Source organism: Zootoca vivipara, chromosome 6 (genome assembly GCF_965207765.1).
Source record: "Zootoca vivipara chromosome 6, rZooViv2.hap1.1, whole genome shotgun sequence".
NCBI lineage: Eukaryota > Metazoa > Chordata > Lepidosauria > Squamata > Lacertidae > Zootoca > Zootoca vivipara.
In genome coordinates, this window is record NC_142589.1 from 49183073 (window position 1) to 49201798 (window position 18726).

Below are 18726 nucleotides of genomic sequence, written 5' to 3' on the forward strand. Positions count from 1 at the left end.
CTATTTTAATCCTTAAGTTGTATTTTTTCAGGGTAGCCTAAATATCTAATTGATCATCAATGCAGACAACAGATTCAGAGATGGATGTTTAGAGAGAAATGGTTAATATTAAGATGGCAGTGAGCAGGGCAGAAGAAAAATAAAGTCGTGCACGAATGTTGTGCACATGAAGGGGGAGGATTGAGCATTGCCTACCACAGAGAACTAATGAATCAGCAGGGTGTCATCCGCAATAAAACACCCCCCATATTATCCACCAATATTGCCTATACTTCTGCACCAAGTAGCATGGGATGCCAATATGAAATTAATGTACAGTCATACCTCGGTTTAAGTGCGCCTCGGTTTGAGTATTTTCAGTTTAAGTACTCCGTGGACCTGTCAGGAACGGATTAATCCACTTTCCATTACTTTCAATGGGAAAGTTCGCTTCAGGTTAAGTACAGACTTCCGGAACCAATTGTGTTTGTAAACCGAGGTACCACTGTAAAATTAAGCAATTGTGCATATGGTGCCCATTACATGGCATGACCAAGAGAGAAAGAGTTCCCCACAGCACCTGCTCAGATATGCCATCAAGAGAGGAAGGGAGGCTTGCCTATATTTGGGACTCACTTCCTCACTTGGCCCAGCCAACATGTGGTCCAGAGAGAGGCTTGTGGGCCAATATCATTATCCTCTTTTAAGTCTGGCTCCTCCAGGACAAACATACCTGCTGGCTGGGATAAATTGGATGTAATATACAAGAGGACAGAAATATGAAAAGAACTTTGATCTGCAGTCACCCTTCATCACATTGTACAAAAGAAAAGACTAATAATCCTGCTGCAATGGAGTCCTCCAAGAAGTTCATGACAACAAACAGACTTGACCAGGGAGCTGCAGAGAGGAGAGATAATAACGGCCCTATGGTTTCATTATGTGTAACGCTAACAATGTGTGATCCCTATCCCACATTTTTATATATAAGCTAAAACCTGAAGTGAAGAATAGAGACGCCCAACAGCAGGATTCAAAAATAACAAGGGGTTCTAGGGGTTTCCGTAAATCATAATCTAAACACAGGTCAATTCTGTGATGTGGTGGCGAAAAAGACAAATGAAATTCTAGGCTACATTAGCAGAAAAAAAGCATCTAGAAGATGTTATTTTAACGGCATCACCCATCTTTGCTTAAGTCGCACCACACCTGGACTGCCATGCCCACTTCTGTGTGCCACAGTTTAAGAAGGATATTGGCAGACTGGAAACTGTCCAGAGAGGGCAGGAGGCCATGTCCTAAGAGGAGGAGAGGCCTACAGTGCTTTGAATGTGTAGCCTGGGTAAGAGAGGATCAAGAGGTGACACGATAGCCATCTTCAAAGACCTGAAAGGCTGTCACAAAGATGATGGAGAAACTCCCTTTGGTCCAATTACCTCAGAAAGGACTACTGTAGCAGGAGCAGCCCCTCTGGGGTCTCTGTCAAAGAGAAAAGTATTTCCCAGCCTGCTCTTGAGGATTCTTTAACCAAAGTAGCTGGAGATTGAACCTGGAACCTTCTGCATGCAAAGCCATGAAAAACATCGGAAGAGCCATTCAGCAGCTGGATCAGACCAAAGGGGGCTCATCTAGTCATGCATCCTGTTCGCACAGCAGCCAACTAGATGCCCTAATGGGAAACCCACCAGCTGGACCTAAGCACAAGAGGGTCCTCCTCTCCTGTGGTTTCCAGCAACTGGGATTCAGAATGGATAGTCAGACCTGCTAGGAAAGACTGATGCAGCCGTACAGGTCCAGGATGGAGAGGGAACAATTTTAGAGGTGAAATGATAGCCGTCTGCAAATACCTGAAGGGCTGGTGTAGATGACAGGGCAAATTTATTTTCTGTTCTTCCAGGATACAGGATCAACAAGTTCAAATTACAAGAAGTGAGATTTTTGAGGAAACATTAGGGGAAATGTCCAGAATATGTCCTGCTTTGACAGTGGGACAAACTGCCTCAGAAGGTGGCCACCTTTCCGTTGTTAGAGGCCCCTCAGCAAGGGCTGGATAGAAGCTGTGACAGGTTTCCTGCAGGGGGGTGGGGTTTCGACCAGAGACCCCCATTTCCCACATGTCAAACTCCAATGTTACAGGTCGGACTTCAGTCAGCTCCTCACCTGATCTTGTTTGAGAGTTGGGCAGCAGCTGGAGCTATGCATTCTGCGTGACCTTATCCTGCCCCTTCCTTGGCCTGCACACCAAGCAGTGGACCATGCTCAGTCCACATAGACAAAAAAATAAAAATCACTCATTAACAGAGAAGTGAAACCCTTGCTGCTTCTGCCCAAGGGCAGGAGGCCCAACAGTTCTCATAACCACGAGCCCTCCAAGAACGATCTGAGACACCTTGCAGGTCAAGGGTCTGAGGAGCAGGCACGGCCCCCTGGATCCAATGCTGAGGATCCACTTGAGGGGCCCTGTGGGTTGATCCCTGGTGAAGAACCTCTACAACTGTCAGAGGAGGCTCCTCACTTGGCCTTCCCTGCACAGTCCTCAAGAATGCCAGCACCCAAAGCTTGGGGTCCAGGCCAAAAATAACCTAGTATGTGCCTATGGATACAGTCACAGGTCTACTCATGAGTATGCAATCTCTGATACTGCTTCATTTTCACTGCCAGAGACTGTGGTTTCAGAGACCAGAGGGTATAAGGCCTCCCACTTAAGCCCCCCAGTAGCTGTAAATAAAAACGGGCTTCTGTCTCCTTGTTGAACTCCCTATGAGCCAAACCATGTTTCCAGATTACATTTTGGATCCAGAGTGGTTGTCTCTGCTTGACGTCAACTTGTTGAGACTATGCTACATCTTGAACCCTGTGTTTTGGTAAAAGGGTTTGCCCTTGTTGGGATAAGAGCCTAGTCTGGTCCCCAAGGGCATCCACTGGAGCACAACATAGCGCAGGCTACAGACTAGAACTACAAACAGCTGCACACAGGGTGTTCCTGGTGGACCCTTCAGGGTTGTCATTTGGGAATGCAATGCGTCTTCAGATGCCAGCAATGTGGATGCTGGCTGCTTTGTGAATTCAGCAAGAAAGAAATGAATGACTTAAACAAGCAAGTAGGAAATGAATGAAGCAAACAGCTGCAAAATCCAGGGCAGGCAAGTTGCCTCTTCTTTCCTCTAAAATGTCGATGAATGCTTTCACCAACTTGGTGTCCTCCAGATTATTTAAACTGAAGGTGATAAATCATGCCGAGTGTGGTTGATAGATGGTTGTGGTCCAAAACATATGAAAAGCACCAAGTTGGTGAAGGCTGGCATTGGCCAGGGCCTCCTGGCTCTCCCCTAGGTCCAGCTGCATTGGCACTATCTGTCCAGGCCCTCCATGGGACATCCCTTGTTCTGAGAGTGGGAGGCTTCCTTCTCCCTGCCCCACAAGGGTCTAGGCATAACTGCCAAGTTTTCCCTTTTCTCGCGAGGAAGCCTATTCAGCATAAGGGAAAATCCCTTTAAAAAAGGGATAACTTGGCAGCTATGGGTCTAGGCCTCAATAACTCACTGCAACCGTTTTTGTCCTCTCCCTGGTTCTGAAGGGCTCTAGAGCAGAAAATGGCTTCCCCACCCCCCTCTTGCCCCTGGGGCAAAGTTGCTGGAAATAGGGTGGCATCAAAGCTGGAGGTTGGCCCAAACCTGAACTTCCTGAGAGTTGTAGCTTCGATGTGAGAAAAGTTTGTAAATGGTATACAAGCAGGTGTAGGATGAGGTATCCAGTTTTTTTAAGTTCCACTGAACCACCTAGGGCACCTCTCCCTTTTCAGTCCTCGGAAGAAGATATGTGAAGGGAATCAACAGACTTGAGGATGTCTTAAACCCCCTCACTTGCATGCTTCCTTTTGTCTGAAAAATCAGAAGCTCCTGCTAACTTTATCCACGTGTAAACATAAAGGCCTCTAGCCCCTGCATCTAGTTTTGGCTTTACAAACTTTTCATCACTAACCTGGCCTGCACCTGTGTACAATTAACATCTGGAAGGGGAGATGGAAGCCTGCAGTATCCACACACTTAAAAGTGTTTTGTGCACTGAGCCTGGGTGTCATCAGTGGCAGAAAATGATGCTCAATCCACACTGGGGGAACTTAAAATTATGGAACATGGTGGTCTGTCTGTGCTTCAGGGATGGTCCAAGTTTATCCCAATATTTAAGAGCACCTAGAAAGGCCCATCCCCCATGAAAGGCTTGTTCAATAAAACGAGACTGAGTGCTTGGCTACATTCTCCTTGCATTCCTGAAGTTCAATCTGCGGCCTCATCATCCTCCCATTCATTCAAGGCTTAACCTTTGAGCTGCGCTTTCCCCTACTTCCACTCCATTTGTAAATTCTAAACGAAATGGCAACAATTATTTTGGCTCTGTTAGATTAATTGACAGCCTCATCCTATCCTCCATTAATGCCGGGCTGGGCAGTCCAAAACTACTTCTCAGTCACTTAGTGCTGGCATCACATGATGGGACAATGACCTCGTGACTCATCCTATGTACGTCCACCATCCACTCTGTGGAGAAAGGGGCACAGCGGAAGAAGTGGAGGCATGGCTAGGGAAAATGGTATCCTGCACCACAACCAGAATCAGAACTGCCCTTACAACACACACACACACACACACACACACACACACACACACACAGGCATCGTAACTCCACTAAGAACCATCTGCTGTTCTACAGATGCCAAACCCTCCTTCTCTGGACAACAGGAGGCTGACAAACTCAGCAGCAAACTGGAAGATTGGTAGCCATGGCGAGGAAGCCAGCTCACCTGCAGCAGTGCCTGAAGCCATGGCAGAAGAAGCAAGGAGGTGGTGTGTGACTGAGAGCAACAGAAATGCGGAAGCCATTGCAAGCTGGCTTAATCCTTGCAGCCTCAGAAGCTGGGCATTAAGACTAACCACGAAGCCACAGGGGAAACAGGCCAGCCAGGCCAAAGCAGTCCTCACCGACACACAGAACAGTGGGCTAGGAAGAGGAGAAAGGCCACTGGCCAGGCACCCACACCTCATGAAACACTCCCAGAACAGAGGGAGGAGTGCAAGTCTCCCTTGACGCAGCAGGTCAGAGTCTCCTGCAAAACCGCCAATTCAGCATGCCTTGTATGTTAGTGGAGACTCACGTGGGCAACAAGCCCCACCAAGGCCAGGAAAGCTCCAACCATACACTGGCAGCCAGGGAACACAGTGCTCACTGGCAGAACTGCAAGCCAAACACTTGGTGGAGCCTTTCTTGCAGGAATCCAAACAGGTATTGGAGCCATGGCAGCAAGACCTACTGAGGAGGCCTATGCGATGCCTAACATCACCATCACCTCTCTCAGCAGGTGAGCCTGTTGGCAAAGGCATTAAGAGGACCAGGTGAGCACACCTTAGTGACATAGTGGTAGCCAATGTGGTGCCCTTCAGAGGTGTGTTTGAACTGTGTCTTCCATCTGCCCCAGCTAGCATGGCCAATGGGACTTGTAGTTCTACAACATCTGGAGGAAACCACACTGGCTACCCCTGTGTACGTGAAGTGTGGCAGAGAGAACGCCCCCCATGGGCCTCAAGAGATTGCAGCAGTGCACCCAGTACAAAGCCCAGGAGCACCTGACTGAATACCAGAAGGCTTTATTGCCAGGCATCTCCTTGGATGAGGGTCTACTTGGCTGAGAGAAGATCCAGCTGCAAACAATGACTCAGGAATGATAAGGAAGAAGAGGAGCAGCAGGCCTTCATCTCAGCTGTTTGCTGGCTTAACAGTTTCCCAGCTCCCACACCAGGTGCTCATCATGAACAAAACTGCCCGGGCTGATGTCCCAGGGCGTGTTTCTGGCCTGTTAAGAAACCAAAGCATTAAAAAAAAGCAGGGACAGAAAAGGAGAACTGAGGGAGGGGAGAAATGAAAAGAACATTTAAACGTGCACTGCTGGTTATAGTGGTATAAAATGTGTCTGAGGTCTGAAGAGGTTAAATGGTTGTTTTTAATGATGCAACCTGCCCTGGGACCTTTGGGGGAAGGACAGGTAATAAATCAAACAAGAATGACACGGTTTTCCTAAAATGTGGGGACGGGTTTCTGAATGAATGGGAGTGACTCCCCCACCGCTTGGAAGAGAATGCTTCTGAAGAACTCTGCTGCTTCATCTCAGAGCAAAGCTGCTGGCTTTAGCCCAGGGTGGGGGTGACTCCATTATCCTTCATCATTGGTCATGATGGCTGGGGCTGATGGGACATGATGAAGGGCACAGTCTCCCCAGTCCACAGAATTATTTGGGAAACCTCAATGAAAAAAAAGGTGCAGGTGCTTGGGGTGGCTTCTGATGCAACTGGTCAGAGTAAAGGAAAGGGGGAGTAGAGGCCCTGGAGAAGGCAGGTGGAGGGAGGTGGGCGAACCCTTCTCACTTGCAATTGGAGGGCCATCCTGGGCCCAGGAATAGACACAGGGGGCCCTTCAAACATCCATGGGCTTCTAAGGATTTTATGCCAGTTTTAAGAGGAAGTCTGGTGTTTTAGGAACACCCTTGGGTGTTCAGTGGTCATAAGAGGACAGGGGAGGAGAAAGGGAGGCAACTCATCAAACTGGGCATTGAATGCAGGATCCCAGCAGCCACAGGAGCTTCCATCACCTCCATGAATTATTTACTATTTAAAAGATGCAAGATCCGAGCCAGTTCATTTGAAAGGAGTTTATGCTCCCAGGTTTTTACTAGTGCTTCATTCTGGTAATTACTATGATTATTATTTTAAGTCTGTCTTAGATTATTTGTTGCATTCTATTCTGCATTACAATTTTAATTGTTCCAATGATTACTTTTCAAATGGTTGTCTACTGCCCTGGGAAGTGGCTCCTCCAGGATCTAGCTACCCACAGTTCCTGAAGCACTAACAGTATCTAACAACACCCCCACCCCACCCCACCCCGGTAACAATCTATGTGAGGAAAACCCACACATGTGTGAGCACACACTGCTCCCTCCTCTCTTGGTAAAGCCAGAAATGGAAGGGGGGGTTAAAGTGCATATTAAGCAAGTGAGTGACATCTGCAGCACACTGCATTTTAATGCAAAACTAATTTTGCTGAAACAGGGCCAGCCCTTGGATGGCTGCCTTCCTTCCTTCTACTTTGTAGCACCAGTGACAGCTCAGGCTAAGTGTGACACACAGCTTTCAGAATTAAGGCCATCTTGAGTCCCCTTGAGAGAAGAGAAACTGGAAATCAAACTCAGCAGTAGGGGGGAAACTGGGGAGTGGGTGGGACCTGTCCAGCTCCATGATTTGATGCAGCAGGGAGAAAGGGCAACTCAAACATTGCACTTTGTGCCTGTGCCCAACTTTGACAATGAAATGTGGCTCGGCACAAGGTATCCAGGAAACCGCTTCATGCCTCAGGAGCCAGTGCCAGAAATGGAACCAGAAATTCTGTGCTAAGGGTTAAGAGGGGTCTGGCTGGAACGGCTGATGGGAGTTGTAGTCCAAAATACCTGGAGGGAGCCAGGCTGAGGGAGACTGATCTAGGTGACCAACCCAAAGCTTCACTCTAGCAATCCCCTCCCCAAGGCTTCACCAGCTGGGTTTTAACAGCCTCCCTACTCGAGGCCAATTTCTGCAGTGGGAATTCAGGTGCATGTGGTTGTCCACAAGGTAATCCAATACTCAATAAACTCAGCTGCCACCAATTTCAGCTGGCCAGATTTTGCACCTTGTCTGAGATGTGGCTCAAGATGAAGTCCAAGACAAGAGAGACTCTTTCTGTCTTGATAATTCCTCAGATCCTTAGCATGGGGCAGATGCCAGAGCAGCCAGGACTCACTGGTGAAAAACTGTTTGAATCCTCAAAGGTTGTTGAGCCTGCTAATTTGATCCTTTCAGGTTAAACTGCCATTCTAATATTGGTTCTCCAAGAGGGTTGGCCACTTTCCCTTGTGAGGCCAGTTAGGTTGCTGATCCTCACAACTCCTGGTTGCCGTCGCCCTCCTAGGGCACACATTTTTCTAGGGTGTGTGGATTTCTTCCATGTGGCATTTTCACTTTCTTTACCGCCATGTAAGAGAAGTAATCTTGACAGGATTGCATAAGGGGTGGTGGAGGAGGTGGTGGTGGTAGGAGAGGCTCCTGCAGGCCAAGCCAGGACAAGGGGCAACTACCTCCCTGCTGAATCTGGCAAGGCAGCGAGTGCCACTCGCCTCTGCTTTTTGCTCTCCAGGCCCAGCACCAACAACTTCCCCGCCCCCTTCCTCCATCTGCCACTGATCCACTCATTTCTCTCTAAGTCCCCCTCCCACCCCTTCCTTGGTATTTAGACAAATTGTCACTATGCAGAGCTTTAAGGCGCTTCTACTGCGTAGGGACTAGACTAGATATATAGTAAATGGTGGCGAAAGGGCCCTCTGCCCATGCTCGGAGGTATCGTCTCCGCGACCGTCCAGGCTAGAACTGCTACTATGCGCAGCTATTTCCGAAGCAGCGCCTGGCCATTTTGAAGAAGGAAAACAGCCTGACGGAGGAAGTCGAGCAACCGGGATGGAGGGAAGCACAAGGCAGACGCCGCCGCCGCCGCCGCGCTTGAGGGAGCCTCGGGTACCCGATTTACAGCTTCGGCGCCGAATGAGTTAAGGCGGCGGCAGCTCCCCCCCCCGCCACCCCAAAGGTTTTATTCCCCCCCCCCAGCAATCGCTCCTCCTGCAATGACAGCATTGTCTGGGCTGGGGGGCGGCGGCGGCAGGCCAGCCTCGAGACAGCCCCCCCCCCCGCCGTCGAGCGTGCCCATCCTCCGCGCGCAGCCTCAGGAGTCCGACGGGCCAGGGAGCCAAGGGCGCGACGGGCTCCCCGGAAAGGGAGGCAGAGGCAAGCCCCCTTGCCTTGCCTTGCCCGCCCCTCCCCGCCAGGCTTGTTTACGGGTTTCGGCCTCCCGCGGCAGCAGCAGCAGCAACTCCAGCCTCCGCCCCCCGTCCCCGCATCCTCCCCATTCTGTGCAGACGGGGCGCGGCGGCGGCGGCACCGGTCGGTCCCTTCCTTCTTCCGAAGCGGCTCACCTTCATGTCGTTGACTATGGCTTGGAAGAGGCCGCCCAGCGCCCCGCACTCCTTCTCCGCCGTCTCCATGGCCGAGCAGCGGCAGCCCGTCGAGGGGGGCCAGTCCCGACACAGCCCCGCAAAGGCGAAGGCGGCGTCTCCTCCTCCCTCTGCCTCGCCGCAGCCTCTCTCTGTCTCTCGCGCTCGCTCGCTCGGATCCTCGGCGCGCCTCCCTCGGTCACTTCCCGCCACGGGCGGCCCTCCGCGCTGCCGCAGCCGGGAGCGAAGGCGATGAAGAGGCGCTCCGAGCAGTGGCCATCCTCTGGCCCGGAGCAGCAGCACCAGCAGCAGCAGCGACGACGACTAGAACGGCGGCGAGCACCTCGCCGGCCGGGGAGGGGGGAGGAAAAGAGCGTCGCCGCGCGCAAAAGGGGAGCCGGGCGGACGCCTCAGAGCGACGGGGCGCAGGAGAAGGCAGCCGGAATCCGAGGGGAAGGAGGTGGGGGGGGGGAAGAGAGGGATCCAGTCACGTGGGCGATGCGGGGAGGGGGCGGGCCGGGAGGAGGGGGAGGGGCCGCCCAGGCTAGGGGCTTTGCAGGGAGAGCGGTGGAGCCACCGCCGCCGCCACTCGTGGAGAGCCCGCTGGTGACCCACAACTCCGCGCTCCGCCTGGGCAGCTTCGATGCAGCGGCTTCTTCCTCTCGCCCACCGAAGCCTGGAGCTGCCGAGGGGGCCCTGGGAGACGCTCCCCTCACCACTAATAGGAGGAGGTGGAAGCTGGCCCCTTGAGGACAGGAGACACCCCTCCTGTCGGACCCGAGGGGAGTGGGCGGGAGGGAGGCCCGGTGGGTCTCGGCTACTACACATGGGGGGCGGGGTGCAGAGCATTTGCGTTTTCTGGCTGTTGCCTCGAAGCTCCACGCTGCGTGGACGGGCTGGACTTTCCCCAGCCCCCATCTGCAAAATGGGAGCGACCCGAAGCATGCCTCCACTGCTTGGCAGCCGCTCTCCAAAACCTCAGACCTAGCTCGACTGACCTAGCTCGACTGGCTACCGGGGATTGAACTGCAGGTCAAGCAGCAGCCCTCCCGCTGAGCTACAGCCTTCTTAATTGTAGGGGTGCCCTGCTCAAGAAGCAGGGACCTCTTGGGCCTAAAGCTAGAAACGAGGTCAAGGTCAAAGGCAACCCTGAGCCCAAAGTCCACCTGGAGGGTCTCCACGGAGTTACTGTTTAGCCTTTGCCTCCATTCTAGGTAGTAAGAGATTGGGGGTGGGGAAGTACTGGTATCATTGCATTGCTGCTGCTTATCTCCTCTAGAAGAGGCTGCCTGTTGCATCACTGCTTGATGTCCTAAGTAAGGAGGCACAGCCAGATATGTAAGAGAATCAGCTTCTCAAAAGGCAGGCAGATTTTCCTGTCACAATTAGTAAACCTTTTCAACCAGAAGGCTACAAAGTGAGGTTCCAGATTTAATGCAGGTACACAGAAGGAACTGCAGAGGTCTCTGCAAATGAGAACTTGCAAAGAGAAGTGTGGCTAAAAAGGGAACTTTGCCTGTGGAAATGACACTCATTGATCCAGGAGAAGCCTTTATTATTATTCTTTTTTTAAAAAAACTTTTATTCATACAGGACACCAAAGGTTAAATAAAATGTCAGGGTTCAGATTACTAGGGCAAAGGACTTCTCCACTCTGTAACGGAAGAAAATGCAATGTCTGTTCACAGAAATGAAAGCAACCAGACCTATTTCTGAGTATAACATGTGCAGAATCGGGGTAAACTTTGTGCAGAGTGGATAGCAGCAGAATGAAGGTCCAGCACCTGCTGTGGTCCCTTCAGACTGGCACACAGGATAGATTCACCTTCCAACCTGCTTTCCTCTAGCTGTTTTGGACTAGAATTCCCATCAGTCCCAAAATCACATTGTGTTGGCTGGGGCTGATGGGGGATCCTTTCCAGCTCTACAAATCTATGAATTGTAGTCCAAAACAGCTGGAGGAAAAGGATGGGTAAGTCTTGGGCAGGTTTCAGCAGGCCCCCTTGGCCAAACAGCAGTGCAAACTGGGCAACCCCTTTGGCTACATCCTCCCTGCCATGAGAGAGGTCAAAGGAAGTGAAGTCCATTCTGCCATCAATCATTTTATTTGCCATACCTTTTATTGCAAGGAGTGTTTTACAATAGTACAAAGAAATCCAGGCTAGAAATACAGTTGGTCTATAGAGATCTATATATACACATACACACAGGTTAGCTGTTAGCTAAGAGTGTGCAGTCCAAACACATGATTTTTTGGGGGGGTGGGAAGCAGGCAAGGGGGGTGATCCTGCTGCGAGCTCATAGCAGTTGACCAACCCACACATGGGGACCAGTGTGCAAGAACCACAGGGTTGCTGAGAAGGGTCAAGGCGCTGTGGATTTGGCAACTGCGTCCCCAAATCAGTGGGGAGGAAGGGCTGCACCAGGGTTTCCCACACACCCTCCCCCCTCTCAGGCTGGAAGTGGGAACTCCTCCCATTTCTTCTTCCCCCTCTGGCAGCTGCACAAGCACGGCTACGACCATCGGATGACCATCACAAGGGAAGGGAAGGGCTCTTGCACCACTGCCGGAGGGAAAAAGCACACCCCAAACTTGACAGCAGCTTCTTGTTCCACCCCACGAGCAAATGTTGCCTGGGAGGATCAGAAAAGGCCCCCCAGAACATGCTGGCTCGTCCCCACAGCCAGGTAGGTGGCATCTCTTCAATGTGTAACTAGCAGCAATATTCAGCCAAGGTCTCTTCCCAACTCCAAGCCATGGAGTTAAGCTATTCCGGTTGCTTGGCTGCTTCCTCCATGCCCCTTGGGTTCTGGCCTTCAGAAGACAGTTCTCCGATCCAGGTTCTCACCCCTGTTGGCTCGCTGGTGCCGAACCTGGAGGTGCTTGCTCTGGACCTTCTCAAAGTGTTGCAGCAACTCTGCGTAGTCCATGGCAGGGGTGGTGACAGATGTCTTCTTGGAGGTGAGGCTGGCCTTTGGGCCATCCCTGGGGAGAGGGAAGAGAGACATCAGGGGCTGGGCTCTGTTGCTAACAGCCTTGTGGCCAGAAAGAGGGGCAGGGAACAGGAAGACACATGCACTCTTGAGATAGTCACCACTCAGGTGCCCATGGATGCAACAGTAAAAAAAGAGAAAAGGGCAATGCTGTGACCACCTCTACTCCGTCTCCTTGCAATCATATGCAGGTACAGCAGGACCCTTTTGTGCTCAACCAGTCCCTTTGAAGAAGGGGAAATGTTCTTGACTATCTCTGATAATAGAATCCTAGTATTACAGAGTTGGAAGGGACCTCAAGTGTCATCTAGTCCAATCCCCTGCAATGCAGGGATCTCAGCTAAAGCATCCATAACATATGGCAATCCATAAGTTTACAAATAACAGAATTGCTGTTTCAGAGAAAATATATCTGATACTGGTTTCATATTCAGGATTTCTCTTCCCAATCTCATAGAAACGTAAGCTAAAACACAAATATTAAAACCACAGAAATCCAGCCCAGGTGCAACAAATCTGAGTCAGCCACAAGAGCTTTGCTCCACCTGAAGTTCAACACAGCTGACCTTCAGAATTGGCAGGCAAGTGGCTGCCCAAGGCGATGCCCCCCACCTCTGACCCCCATTTCCTGAATATGCAGCTTGAGATTGATCTTGATTCTCATGCAGAGACCTCAAGGGCAACGAGGAATAATGCCTGCCCAGCTCTTCAATGCTCTTGAGCCATCCCCATTTATCTCAAAGTGGTGTCTGCCTGCAACTTCCTTCTTTCAATGCCAATCATGTTCTTGAAAAAGATTGGTTTTCTGAACCAGAAATGTACAACAGTTGTTTTCAACATGGAGGTCTCCAAGATCCTCCCAATTGACTTGTATTTTGCTTTGTTTTCGTTCACAACATTTGTGGACTGCCCTTCATAATATTTATCTTCATAATATTTATCCCAGGGCAGCATGCTGAGGAACCTCTCCTTGTGCTCTGTAGATTGTTCTGGGGCATGCAATCAGTTCACGTGGCATGAACTAGTTTATTGCAAACCATATACACCCAAAAACGTCCCTGTGGGTGCAGATTGCAGGGGGAGATGGAAGCAGACATGTGAGCAGTCACCTGTCTGCCTTCACTCATCTTCTCACTGAGGAAGCCCTTAAAAGCTACCATTACAAACTAGACATTTCGAAAAAGGACCTTGGCTGGATCACCCATCACAGCCTCAAGCAGAGAAATTTGCAGCCAACCAACCAACCTCCCTATCAAGAGAGAGGGGAGCAAAGAGGTTTCCCTGCATGGCTCCCTACAAATGCCAGGAATGACACGTACATGCAAGGATGCTGTGTTTCCTCATAGGACAATTGTGTAGGTCTCACAGCCATGACAAGATGCCAACTCTGTATCTGAACTGGGCAGTTTGAATCTCATTCTCTCTGCTTCCTACAAGCTCCCAACATTCATAATGGGGCAAGAAGGGCTCTTTATCCTAGCCCGCCCTTTTGGTGTGACTAATCCAGGGTGTGTTTGGAGACAAAGCCCAGTGCCTGAGCTCTGCTCAAACTGCAAAGAATTTCCTGTTTGCGCGTCTCTCCCTTTGGTAAGCGGACAGCCCAGCGGTTGGTGCTCTGTGGCTCAGCACCCTGGAACTGCAAGTGGGATGGGAAGGCCAGGCAAGACGGGGGGTGGGGGTGGTTAGATGCAGGAACAACAGCTGGAATCAGAGGCAGGAGCAACAGGGCTGCTTGAGCTGCCAACCAGATTCCAGGAATGGCAGGCCTTCATCAGGGAGCAGTATCACAAGAAGATCTCCCTCCATTTGCCAGCTCAAAGGCAATTGTCTCTAGGAAGGCTCACAGCAGAGATAAAAGTTAGCACACTCATGTCCACAGCTCTGCTCCCATAGGAGGTTTGCTTAATAGTGGTGAACCGCTCTAAGTAAACATGCTTAGGATTGCATTGTAAAGCAAATGGCTGAATCTGTGTTTGGTGACAAACACCGAACTGAGCGCAGAATTGAGCCCACACCTGCCTGCTTTCTCCAAAATTGCAGGGGAATGTGAAACACAGGAGTGGTGTAAACCAAAACTGGCATAGATGCAGACAGGTGCTTCTATAGTAGGAGATGGAAAGGAGGCTGCTATTTCTCAGATATCTCAAATACATTATAGGCTAAAACCCGGCTGTTAGTAGACACTTGTCTCCAATCACCGGCTGATTAGCTGTGATACCACAGCATGTTCATAAACATTACCAAGTGTCAGAACATTGGTGAATTGCAGTTGCTAAGAGGAAAGTAGGAGGACAGTTTGACAAAGGCAAATCTCATTTAGGGCCTAAAGGCAAATGGGATGGGATGGAGGAAGGGGGGGTTACATCATACCTTAAAATAGGCAGATACACCTCGCAAATGACAGCTAATGTACTTAATTATGCAAAGGACACTGGACTAAATAAGAGTCCTTGCAATGTTATAATACTCTGCAACTCCTTGCATATAATATTGTCACAAAATCTTACAATTATAACAACTATATGCCCCAAGTTTAAAAGTTTGTCTTTTTTGTAAACCACTATGAGGTGTTTTGTTTTTTTACAATCAAGCAGCACATAGATTTCATAGAATAAATAAATATTTGTGATAAGGCAACTGAACTAAATTATTGGAAATATTGGTGTTTCTATCTAATATTTGGTAAATGATATAACTGGAGAGGGGCAGTCTAATTTTATGCATGTTTGGAAGTAAGTGCAGCAGAATTCTATGGCCTGGATATGCCCAGGACCATAGCCTTAGTTTTAGAGAGAGTTAAAGAGAGATTTCTATAGCAAAATGCAATTGGTAAATGAATTGGGGTTTTTTCATCAGCTCTCTCCCCCTCCACAGGAGGCAGCCAGCACCTTCCTTGTTCTGGAGCACTGACTCTAGTCAGTAGGACCACAATGAGCTCCAGATGGGGCCTACTTGTTGTCCCTAGAATTGCTGGGCAAGAGCAGAACCGGGCAAAAATGTGGCATCCCTTGTCTCCAGTCCTTGCTCTACAGCTTGCAGAGGGAAACACACCAAAACCTTTTGGGGATACTTTGCTGTAATCTCAAAAGTTGCAAGAGAGTTAAGAGAAGTGCCATTGCTCAGTGGCAACCTCCCAGCTCCTCCTGCACAGCAATTCAAAGCACTCTCCCCTCTCCCCTGGGCTAATCTGTCACTGATCAAACCTTCCTTTACATGAGCCCTTCCCCACCGCCCTCAAAGAAAGCACATGCTTTGAAACACTGGAAGCAGGGCAAGCAAACTGTTCAGATTTGCCTAATCTGTTCTGATTGCAGGGTGAGGATGCTTTTGATTCAGATCTGGGTTTTGTGTGTGCGTGCTTGCAATGTGCACACCCATAGCGTATACAGGGCCAGCTCCAAACAAAACAAACCCTGCTGTTAACAGTTATCAACTTCGCAAATCCCCACCAGACACTCTCTTTTAGTAAGTCAAAATAGACCTCCAAACTGCTGCTGACCTAAGCTGGTCCAAGAAAGAGAGCACTTCTCCAGTTCTATCCACCTCTTTTCTTGGATTCAATGCAGCGGCAGCAGCAGCAGCAGCAGCAGCAGCAGCAGCAGCAGCAGCAGCAGCAGCAGCAAATGCCTTGGAAATTCATTTTCCACAAGGAAAGGAGTGAAATGTCATGATGGAAGAGTTTAGTCCTTGGCAACCAGGAGAAGGATGTTGCAAGAAGTGGGAGGTGGAGAGGATGGGGTTCCAAAGGGGTGGAAAGACTTGGAGGATGCCAGGCATTGCAACCCCTATGGTTGTTGCCAATGGAAACCATTACAATTAAAAGAATAAACATGGATAGACGGTGGGTGACCTATAGGGATTTGTTGGACTTTTCAGGGAACGGACCCGGATTGAAACCACTGGAAGAAGTAAGGAGCCAAGTTACTGATTGGCTTCAGTATCACCAATTACATGATATGTTTGAATTAGATACAGTAAGTTTTTGTTTTTTTTTTGAAAACCAAAGCTCACAATTTGAAAAAGAGTTATTGACGAACAAGGAAAAATTATTGTCCAAAATGTATACAGTATTATTGGAATGGATGAGCTGATAAAAGAATCAATGACCCACTGGGCAATGGCTATACTAGGATATAATATAGACTTAAACCTAGGAGAAACTTTGGGAAAAACGATCTGAAATTTACTGCATCCTACACACTGAAAAAGAATTATATGAAAATGACCCATAGATGGTATTTCACTCTGAGTAGATTGGCTAAGATGCAGAGTCATACCTCGGGTTACGAACGCTGCGGGTTGCGTGTTTTTGAGTTGCGGACTACGCCGAACCCAGAAGTACCGGAACAGGTTACTTCCAGGTTTCGGCGCTCATGCATGTGCAGAAATGCAAAATGTCACGTGCATGCGCAGAAGCGCTGAATCGCCGCAAACGCGATGCTTCAGGCTACAAACGCTGCGGGTTGTGAATGTGCCTCCTGCACGAATCACGTTTGTAACCAGAGGTATGACTGTATAAGGTGGAATCAGACTTATGTTGGAAATGCAAAAAAGTAGAAGGAACTTTTTTCCATATGTGGTGGATATGCAAAAAAGTTAAAAGTTTATTGGGAAATGATATATGATGAGATGAAAAAGATGTTTAAAACAACTTTTAAAAAAAAGCCAGCGGCATTTCTGTTAGAAATTATTCAGACAGAGCTTCCCAGGAGTCAGAATAACTTATTCATGTATGCAACAAAGGCGGCTTGGATCTTGTTAGCCCAAAAATGGAACGTGAGAGAGGTCCCTAGTAAGGAAGACTGGCAACTTAAGATGATAGAATATGGAGAATCAGCAGGCCTAACAAGTAAAATATGAGAACAAGAAGAACAGGTTAAAGAGGAGTGGAATTTTTTGTCAAGTATATTGAAAATAATTGTGCACAGTTAAAAATGCTGGCAGTATTAAAGTAATTCAACAGTATAACATATTTTGAAGTGATGTAAGGTAGGAAAATTAAATTAGATGGATATATTAAAATATGTAGGAATGGTGGATAAGTTAAATGAACCTTGGAAAGTGAGGGAAGGAAGTCAGTGAATGTATGGTATAATAAAACATGTTTAAGTTGAAATGTAAAATTTGAAAATTTAATAAAAAACATTAATAATAAAAAAGAGAGTCCCCAGCCACCCAAGGGAGTCTGTTCCACCGTTGAACAGTGCTTACTGTCAAAAAGTTATTCCTGATGTTTAGTTGGAATCTCCTTTCTTGTAACTATAATCCATTGGTATTTCTTGTAACTATAATCCATTGGTTCGAGTCCCAGCCTTCGGAGCAGGAGAAAACAAGCTTGCTCCATCTTCCATGTGACGGCGCTTTAGATATTTGATGATGGCTATCATATCTCCCCTCAGTCGCCTCTTTTCCAGGCCAAACATAATAGTTCAAATACTGCTTTAGAAGGGGGAGGGGGGTGAAACCACAAAATAGCTGCATTCTGTACTAGCTACAGCAGCTGACCCATCTTCAAGGGCAGCCCCACAAGTAGGGCACAGCAGTAGTCTAAACAGAAGATTACAGGAGCATAAATATCTCTGGCTAGGCTCTTTGTCAGGAGAGGCTGACACACTAAGCTGGCGAAAGACAAGGTGTGCCACTGAGGTGCCTTGCGCTTCTATAGTGGCAGCAGCTAGAAGATCAATAAGCTCCAACAATCTGCACACATGACTCCTCAAGAGGAGTGTGAACCCACCCAGAAGATCTGGAACACCATCTCCTCAAACAGCCTCTGTCTTGGTGATTCAATTAGGGCTTCTAATGACACTGACTGGTGGGTAGTCACCTTTGCCAACTGGCAAAGTTGGGCCCTGGGGGTGTGGGGAGATGATAAACTTGCCCTCTGGGTCAAAAAGGTCCCCCTCCCCTCCCCTTTCCCAGTCAGTGCAGAACTGCAAAAGGAGCCATTTGGGAAGAGATCTGCTACCTGATCCCTGTAATGAAATGGAAAAAGCACCAGGGAAGGGTTGGGAGGGGGGCAGTAGGAAGGCAAGTTAATGCTGCCCATCTCCAGCTAATTCGAGGAGGGGATGCTTTTCAGCTGCATTTGTTATGAAAGTCACTGCCAATGTTTAATGGAATGTAGGTCACAGTTAATCAGATGTTCAGTCTGTCTGACAGCTCCGAATATTCAGCAGTCATGGGAGAAAAGCGGCATAGAAAATACACAGAAGAGAACAGCTCACACGCAAAGTGACCCTCCAGGACCCCCAAGCCTGGGGGTGGAATTGGGCTGTGTCACAGTGACACCAATCTGGGACAGGAACTGACATTAAAGAAATGGGGGAGGGGCAGACATCTCCCCCCCAACCCTGGTAAAATCCACACAGCAACTCTCACTTTTCCTGTTACTTAAATGGCTTGCTATTTTCCTACAGGTCTCCCCTACACACAGCTGACAAGAAAGGCCCTTGTGGTCATTTACAGGCTGAAGGAGTCTAACCACCCCTCACTCTCATCTTTGCCCCAGTGCCAGAGCTCCACCCTGCCTCTTGGCCAGCCCAGGAGACTCTGACACAAGGGCCTTCCAGGAGGCGAGAGCCCTTCCTGCTGCAGTCTTCATAGAGTGGGGGTGGGGGGAAAGGGCCCTAGCAGTTGTCTCTACTCTTGGCCCAAAGCCCACACGAAGAGGATCAGTGACCTGCATT

General features: G+C 49.1%; 2 protein-coding genes across 7 annotated transcripts in view; both read right to left on the reverse strand.

Moving 5' to 3' along the window:
• MTSS2 (MTSS I-BAR domain containing 2) overlaps positions 1–9498 on the reverse strand; it is a 63064-nt gene extending 53566 nt beyond the window's left edge. For 5 of the 6 annotated variants that reach the window (XM_035120231.3, XM_035120228.3, XM_035120230.3 and 2 more), the window contains exon 1: positions 9026–9491. In XM_035120231.3, coding sequence (XP_034976122.3) covers positions 9026–9094 — 69 coding nt within the window. In that variant the 5' untranslated portion in view covers positions 9095–9491. Of the gene's footprint in view, positions 1–9025 lie in introns of all 6 variants that reach the window. The other variant, XM_088672086.1, reaches the window with a different exon arrangement.
• Positions 9499–11129: 1631 nt separating this feature from the next.
• VAC14 (VAC14 component of PIKFYVE complex) overlaps positions 11130–18726 on the reverse strand; it is an 80131-nt gene continuing 72534 nt past the window's right edge. Inside the window, exon 19 of the mRNA XM_035117290.3 lies at positions 11130–12029. Coding sequence (XP_034973181.3) covers positions 11861–12029 — 169 coding nt within the window. The 3' untranslated portion in view covers positions 11130–11860. The remainder of the gene's footprint in view (positions 12030–18726) is intronic.